We start from the raw sequence: 8,391 nt of genomic DNA on the forward strand, positions 1-8,391 counted from the left end.
GGGGCACAATAGCAAAAATGGCATTAGCATCTACTGCAGGAAAGAAGCATCAAAGAAACGAGGGCAAGCAATACACGCACTAACACTTGCTAAGTTGAAGTCAACAAGATATCCCTTTGTCTGGTCACGAGAGAAGAGGAAGTTTCCAGGTTTCACATCTCTATGCACTATTCCCTGGGAGCAGAAATATCAGGTACTCAGGATTAGCTGGGGGTTAATCCTAGCGGCACGCAGAACTCAACAGTTAATGAAGGTAACATGCAATCAAACCGAACCTGCTTATGCAAGCTTGAAAGAGCTTTGAACAGACAATACCCATACCACTGCAACTCAAAGACATTTATTTCTCTTTTGAGAATCTGCAAAGATAAGAGAAAATACTTAACAAAATATGAATACATATCAAAAGTTGGTAGGACAAATAACATTCATGGCCACCAATTTTTTTAACCTCTGGTCTGTCATGCTTAACATGTTCTAGAATAAAGCAGTCTAGTTCACCACTCCTAAAACAGCCTTCATATCTAATCACAAAACTCTTGCCTCTGCAGAAGAAAAACACGGTAAATCTGCTGTGTTATTTTGGGGACAAGATAAGGAATTTAGGGCAGCAGCATTTTTTAGTACCCAAATCGTTCCAACATCTTTCGTTCATTGTCAACATGATGTGAATGCGCTTTCTCACGAGGACCTGGCAGTAGAAACATACAAGTTAATTCCCTTTCTCATACAAAAACATCACAGAAAAAATATAGAAACATGAATGAACTATCAAAACTACAGCCAATACATTTAACGAACTTTGTATACAAATATGTACATATGACAAGTGGACTGATGTTCGCACATTTTATGGCAAATACTTTTCCATCTGTGCTTCTCCGAGCCCTATAAACGATCCCATAACCTCCTGAGCAAATAAACAATATGACATATTAGTTAACATTCAGCAAAACTATCCCAGTTCCAACAGAAATGTATAGGGCCTCTCACCTGACCCTTCCTCCTCTTCCACGACAAAATCCTTGAAGCTAGGCAGTGGTTTTGGCTCTGCATGGCCCTGCAACACAATAGATGGACATAACTTAATAAAAAGATCAGATGAATAGAACAAGACTTATGCTATTTACAGCTATAAAAAATTACTAATGCATTCGACCCTAAGAATATAGAAAGGAGGAAGGAGCTAAAAAATAGTAAGTGCAATGTCAACATAATGCAAGACAAAAATAACCTTTTGAGCATTTTCTGCAAGTTGATCCTTATCTTCTTTGGGCAGGGCATCATTTTTCTTGCGCTTCTCCCGTTGCTTCACCATCTTTCTGTCTTGCTCCTTCTTCGGAAAAATGGTACCCACTTTCTTATGTAGCTGCTCTCTGTCCTTTAGGTTTGTGCTATTGATATTTTCAGCAACAACGTTCAACTTTCCATTGTTGATACAATCATGGCTCGTCGCTTCTAGCGGCAATGCTGCCGGGTCAACTTTTGTGCCCAGAGATGGTTGACATGAGCTTTTGTTCACTTCATGAATCGGTTCCTGTAGTAGAGGTTCTGCTTTGGTGCATGTAGCAGACTGGAAAACACCAGTATTAGCATCCTGACCACAAGATGGGATCTCCTCACCCTGTCCAGCATTTGGGCTGTCATTTTGTACAGCTGCTTGGTCAGGCATCACACTGGTTCTTACTATACTGTCTACTAACTGTGTATCACAATTGAGAGATGGACTGCATGGTCTTGTGTGAAAAAGATTTAGATCCTCATCAAGCCATATTTTTGTATCTCCAACTAAAGGCACCTCCACTATCATAGGAAGGGGGCTTGGCTTCTTTTCCAGATCCTCACTATCCTCTACTCGGCAATTGTAATATGAAAGTGCTCCTTCCAGTTCACCAATCCTACTAATTTCATTAACTACTGCATGGATGTTCTCTGATTTCTCAGCGCAGATGGAAGGAATATCACTAAATGGACGAACGGACAACTCCTTCCATGTCAGTGTAGATGCCATGTTCCCAAGAAGATTGTCGTTGCTGACTCCAAGAGACTGATTAAGTTTAGGTTGAAGACAAGGTGTACCAATTTTAGCAATGTTGGAAACTAGAGGAAGCCTATCTTGCATAACCTCCAGGTGTACCTGACCAAGATATGACAACAAACAGGAGTAAAATAAAAGCTATTGTATGTCACTGCTATGGATTGCAAAAGCTTACTCCCTCCTTCCATCTATATAGGGCGTAATGAGATTTTTAAGACCGCCTTTGACTATTGACAAGATTAATAGTACATGACATGCACAATGTGAAAATTATATCATTGAAAGAACCTTTCACAGACGAATTTAACAGTGTGCTTTGTGTAAGTTGCATGTCATATATTATTGCTCTAATATTTGGTCAAAGTTAGCATCGAAAAACGCATTAGGCACTATATAGATGGAAGGAGGGAGTACATGCATAGAACGCCAAAAAATGCATAAGAAACTTTACATTTGCCTGTGATAAGCAATCCCCCCCCCCCCAACACACACTCACAGTGCAGCCGTACAGTGCTGTCCATTGTGTAACAGTGAGGTTCTGTAAACTGTACTGCTATTTTCTACAACTGGACTTCGCTCAGAATTCGACACAAATTGATTTCAAATACCAGCTAAGCCAACTACATATGCAAGCAAATGAAATGGGTCATGGAGGTACTGCACTTCAGTATTTTCTTAACTTGGGTGATTCTTAGAAGAACATGAGCAGTGAAGAAGAAAAATCGTACCTCTCCAGCAGCAACTGAGGAACAACTTGGCACAATCGGCTGCTGCTGCTCGGGTTCTACCAAATCTGCACAAAATTGGCCCAGACGGGAGTTCAGCAACACTGACCAGTAGCTCTAGAGAAACCATCGCCCAGTACAAATCTGCAAATGGGACCAACCTGCATCGGCCCCCATCAGGAGGCGCCTCTTCACGCCGAAGCGGTCCGCGTCGGGAGCCTTCCGCTTGCGCTCATACCTAATCGGTATCTCCGCGCACCAGCTCCTCAAGTCGGAGGGCCTCAGCCTCGCCCTCGGGACCGCCGGCACATCCCACCCCAGGAACCTCAGAAACGCCACTACGGCCGTTCCGGAAACAGTCACCGTGCCGCCGGAGAAGCGGAGCGGCGATCCGGGGGCATGGCACAGCCGCTCGACGTGCTGCGGCGTCATGGCGCCCGCCGGCGACGACGACGCCACGGCGGCGAGCTCGGCGGCGGCGGCGGGGCGGCCCATGCGGAGGAGCACGGTGAGGACGTGCCACGCGAGCTCCGTGTCCCACGAGCCCGCGCCGGCGGCGGCGGGATCCATCGGAGGGGAGGGGAGGCGAGGCGCTCGGATCTGCGGCTCTAGGATCCGGAGGAGGAAGGCAAGGAATTCCCCGCAGGGTTTGGGTGGGAGGGAACCTGGCTTCGAATCCTGCGGTGGTAGTGAAGAGATGTGGGTGGTTTTTTCCATTCGGTCCTCCGAGTTGCTGGTCTTTGCGGGACGGGCCCGGGCGGGAGGCGGGAAAATTTCGTTGGCGAGCGGAGTTTTGGTGAGCGGTGGATCTGGGAGCCGCCGATTCCCGCCTTTTTTTCCCGTCTCGGGCCTGTAACTGCTACGGCCCACGCAGCAAGTGTACACAGAAATAGGAGCTCGTGCGTGCTCGTACACACAGTCTTTTTTTTTTTGAGCTGCACACACAGGCACGGTCTCTTTTTGACTTGTATATCAACACGCCAACGCAGCAACTGTATGGACACGCTGGCGCACTTGGCCCAAAGTCTTCTTTTTTGGAGAAAAGTGGGGCCAGAGGATAGCAACAGCTTTATTTCTTCCGTGGAGAAAGAAAAGGCGATCTCGCCGGCCACTAGAAGAGCTTCTTCCGTCGCGATGGGGGTCGTCGGATCCACGCGCGTGGATCAAGTTTTAGATCCTTCTCCGAGGAGGCACCGATCCTATGGTTGAGAATGGATTTGGAAACGAGACTATTCAAGTAAGGATGGTGTGGCGGCGGTGGCATCCTCAAACTCCGCCGTTGTGACGGTGTTTGCTCCAACATCGGCGTGGAGCTTGGCAGGTAGTCTAGGAGTGGATGTTGATTATCGTCTCCATCGGCGGCATCTCGAAGATGGTAGATCATGTGTTGGTTTTGTGGTTCATGACTGGCAAGTACGGTTTACCCCTCTGACGTTTTAGTTGTGCGGGGTGCTAGATCTAGAGTTCAGTGACGTGTCTGGGGTGTTGCCCTGACTCCAGTCGTTCAACGGTAATGGCTTCGCCTTTGGTGAGCCACATTGAAGGTCCGCAAAGCTGCATATCGGATATGGAGCCGCGTTGAGCTCGCGTGAGGTGGTGATCCATCATTTTTTTTTCTTCGGTGGTTGTGGTGGTGGCGCTGGAGGCAGATGATGGGCGTTGGTGGCAAGCTTCCGGGATTCTTCGGTCTTTGTTGTAAATTTCCTTCTTGAGTGGTGTTTCTTGTGCAAAGACTAGTGTTTTGTTGTCTTTTTAATTGTGTCATGTCGGTGTCTACGTGGCTTGTACTATTATCTTTATGATATAACTGAGACACGTATTACCTGCAAAAAAAAAGTGGGCCCAAACTCTCTATATTTGACCTAGAACTGGTTGGTTGTTCTAAAGAGAGAGAGAGAGCTGGTTGGTATGTCGTGGCATGGGGTGGGACAATTTCCAGTTAATTCAACAGGGGACGGGAATGTTTGGAAATTATCTTGTCCCCCGAGGTGTTTTTTATCTAGTGCATGTTGCATGTAACTCTTCTATCGTGTTTTGCTCGCCAATAGACAATCCAGAGCTTTGCTTTAGTTCCCACATTGTACAAATGGTCCCGAGGATACAGAGCATTTGTGTTTCAATCGGAATGCCAAGGATGTATGGATTATGTGATTTAAAAGGCTTATGATGTGGACCATACTGGCGTAGCAGTCCTTGAGTCTCTATTCCATTTTCTTGATCAAGACAAACTTTATTTTATAAAGAGAGTTCCCTCTTCGATTTTCATTACTGTAAACCATAATGTCTTTATTACAACTACCATGACCACCTAACATGAAATTAAAAAGGACCAAACTACATGTATGATCTAGGGGCACAAAGTAGGAGTACTTCCAACAAGCACACAAAGATCACATTGAGGAAACATCGGTTAGATAAAACCCAACAACCAACAAACTCCATAAAACCTTGGGAGTCTACAAGCCATCTCCATGGAATGACTAACTAAAGCGACACACTTAAAGGAGAGTTTTTAAGAGTCAACACTACATAAACAATACCAAAAGTAAAAGCCATCCGCAAAGAAAGTCTCCAACAACAACATAGAGCAAGGAGTAAGGCTTCACCATCATCTGACCATGATTTTATTGGCCTCAGCCCTCCATCCACTCGCTGCTTAGAAGACATCACTTGCTATTAGCTCAACCATTCTTATGACCCACTTCATGGTTCCTTGTCTATATAAGTTTATTTGCAAGAGTTCTAATCATGCAACTATTTAATCATCAAGTTTATGAGAATACAATGACCGGACACCTTATTATTTTTTTAAACAATGCCATTTCTTAATTTCCATATAGTCTAGAAGATTACAGAAACACTCACCGTAACCAGTTTTTTCTATCTCATTAAATATTGCAATGCAATGATTAGATAAAAATATATATCATCAGGTATATCATGAAGGTTAGAAGCACATTTCATAATGTTCCAAAGCAGTCTTGAAACAGAGCAAAAAACAAGTGGTTAAATGGATTCATATTTCCCAAAGTAGGGCCACTTTTTATCCCCAGTCCATCATCTTCTAATCAAGTTATCCTTGGTCAAAGTGACATCCCTAAGAACTATTCACATAGATTCCATGACTCTAGGTGGCAGTTTAGCTTTCCAAAGGAAAATGTGTGGGTGTTTTATCCCCTTCTCTAACAAGATTCTATAATATGATTTTAAATACCAAACCCTACTATTAGTTAGTGTCTAACTGGTATAACATTTTTGATCAATCAAGACCACACCGACACAAACTTGTCAAATGTGGTTCCATAAATCCAAAGAATCTCCAAACAAAGTCCTTCTAAGTTGTACTTGGCTAAGTACTTCAGAAAAATATGCTATATAATCTTGGGAATTGTTTTTAAGAGGTTTATCTCATGCCAACCAGTTTGGCCAAAATCTCACATTTTCAGCATTGCCCAAAATAAACTAACACAATGAGAAGAAGTGTTCTTTGTGTTTCAAGATCTCAGACCAGAACTATGAATCACCTTGTTTAGATTTTATCCCAGGCAAGCATTCCCCTCTTTGATATGCATTGAGAAGGCTAGTTTTCCATAACTCCTCGGTATCAAATTACTTCCACCACCACTTGCATAAGAGGGCTTTATTCACCGAAAGCCAACTTTTGTATTCCCAACCCTCCTGAACCTTTAGGTTTACACACCTTGAGCCATTATACTATATGCTTTTTTTTCTTATTAGCTTCTTCTTGCCACAATAGTCTAGCTCTAAAAAATCCATCCTCCCATTTACTCCAACTGGTAAACTGTTGGGAAACATAGTAGAAAACAAAAAAATTGCCCTACAATCACCCAGGAATAATATGAAGATGCATATAGAGTTAGGATCAACGATCGTCACCGACTCCGGGAGTGCAACGGAAGTAGACGAGTCGGTATAGATTGTACTTGCAGTCCCTCGAACATCGATGACGACCCTGTGAACCGCCTTCGAACGACCCCTCGAATAGAAGACCAAAAACACGACATCTCTACTTGGTTGCAAGCATACAGTCTTCACGATCCGGCAGCGCTTCACCGTACAGAGCTAAAAGTCGCCTGAAAGTGCAACTATCCCTAGGTGGTTCTGGTAATTCCTAACAACATATAGCTCATTGAGCTAATGCTATTTCAAGATAAATATTTCAAGAAAGCTCAATGATTGGCATGGCATGGATGAGAAAAGTGGATCCCTCAAAATGCTAAGGACAAAAGGATTGGCTCAAGCTCAAAGCTCAAGACTCTACATTTTCTATTTTAGTGATCCAAGATCACATTGAGTCTACAGGAAAAGCCAATACTATCAAGGAGGGATTAGGTGTTGCTTAATGACTTTCTTGCTCAAAGTGCTTAGTGATATGCTCCAAAGCCCTCAACTACTTTCTCACATCCACATATGACCTAAACCAAAAGTCAAACTCGGCCCCACCGATTCTTTCTATCTGGCACCACCGAGTTCAGATGTCATAGCCACTGCCACAAACCCTAGGCAAATCGGTCTCACCGAGATGGGATTGTAATCTCTCCGTTTCCCTTCATAACGTTTCGGTCCTACTGAGATGAGCGATCAGTCCCACCGAGATTGCAATGTAAACTCTTTGTTTCCCATTCGTAACATTTCGGTCTCACCGAAATGAGCGAACCGGTCCCACCGAGTTTACCTGACCAACTCTCTGGTTAGCTTATTACCAAAATCGGTCCCACCGAGTTTGAGTAATCGGTCTCACCGAGATTACGTTATGCCCTAACCCTAACCATATCGGTCCTACCGAGTTGCATGTCGGTCCCACCGGAAATCCTAACGGTCACTAGGTTTGCTGAATCGGTCTGACCGAGTCTCTCAATTCGGTCCCACCGAGATTGGCAAGTTGTGTGTAACGGTTGGATTTTGTGTGGAGGCTATATATACCCCTCCAGCTCCTCTTCATTCGTGGAGTGAGCCATCAGAACGAACCTACACTTCCACCTTACATTTTCTGAGAGAGAACCACCTACACTTGTGTTGAGGCCAAGATATTCCATTCCTACCATATGAATCTTGATCTTTAGCCTTCCCCAAGTTGCTTTCCACTCAAATCTTCTTTCCACCAAATCCAAATCCTGTGAGAGAGAGTTGAGTGTTGGGGAGACTATCATTTGAAGCACAAGAGCAAGGAGTTCATCATCAACACACCATTTGTTACTTCTTGGAGAGTGGTGTCTCCTAGATTGGCTAGGTGTCACTTGGGAGCCTCCGACAAGATTGTGGAGTTGAACCAAGGAGTTTGTAAGGGCAAGGAGATTGCCTACTTCGTGAAGATCTACCACTAGTGAGGCAAGTCCTTCATGGGCGACGGCCATGGTGGGATAGACAAGGTTGCTTCTTCGTGGACCCTTCTTGGGTGGAGCCCTCCGTGGACTCGCGCAGCCATTACCCTTCATGGGTTGAAGTCTCCATCAACGTGGATGTACGATAGCACCACCTATCGGAACAACGACAAAAACATCCGTGTCTCCAATTGCGTTTGAATTCTCCAAACCCTTCCATTTACATTATTGCAAGTTGCATGCTTTACTTTCCGCTGCTCATATACTCTTTGCATGCTTGCTTGAA

The 8,391-nt window shown here is 44.4% G+C and overlaps 1 protein-coding gene across 2 annotated transcripts in view; it reads right to left on the reverse strand.

The window, feature by feature from the left end:
• LOC119339496 (probable serine/threonine-protein kinase cdc7) overlaps positions 1 to 3,432 on the reverse strand; it is a 5,854-nt gene extending 2,422 nt beyond the window's left edge. Inside the window, exons 1-9 of one of the 2 annotated variants that reach the window (XM_037611534.1) lie at positions 2,925 to 3,432; positions 2,767 to 2,831; positions 1,235 to 2,137; positions 994 to 1,060; positions 848 to 910; positions 628 to 691; positions 452 to 545; positions 276 to 359; positions 79 to 174 (exon numbers count right to left, since the gene is read on the reverse strand). In XM_037611534.1, the coding sequence (XP_037467431.1) occupies positions 79 to 174; positions 276 to 359; positions 452 to 545; positions 628 to 691; positions 848 to 910; positions 994 to 1,060; positions 1,235 to 2,137; positions 2,767 to 2,831; positions 2,925 to 3,333 (1,845 nt within the window). In that variant the 5' untranslated portion in view covers positions 3,334 to 3,432. The remainder of the gene's footprint in view (positions 1 to 78; positions 175 to 275; positions 360 to 451; positions 546 to 627; positions 692 to 847; positions 911 to 993; positions 1,061 to 1,234; positions 2,138 to 2,766; positions 2,832 to 2,924) is intronic. The other variant, XM_037611539.1, reaches the window with a different exon arrangement.
• Positions 3,433 to 8,391: the final 4,959 nt, after the last annotated feature.

This window comes from Triticum dicoccoides, chromosome 1B (assembly GCF_002162155.2).
Source record: "Triticum dicoccoides isolate Atlit2015 ecotype Zavitan chromosome 1B, WEW_v2.0, whole genome shotgun sequence".
NCBI lineage: Eukaryota > Viridiplantae > Streptophyta > Magnoliopsida > Poales > Poaceae > Triticum > Triticum dicoccoides.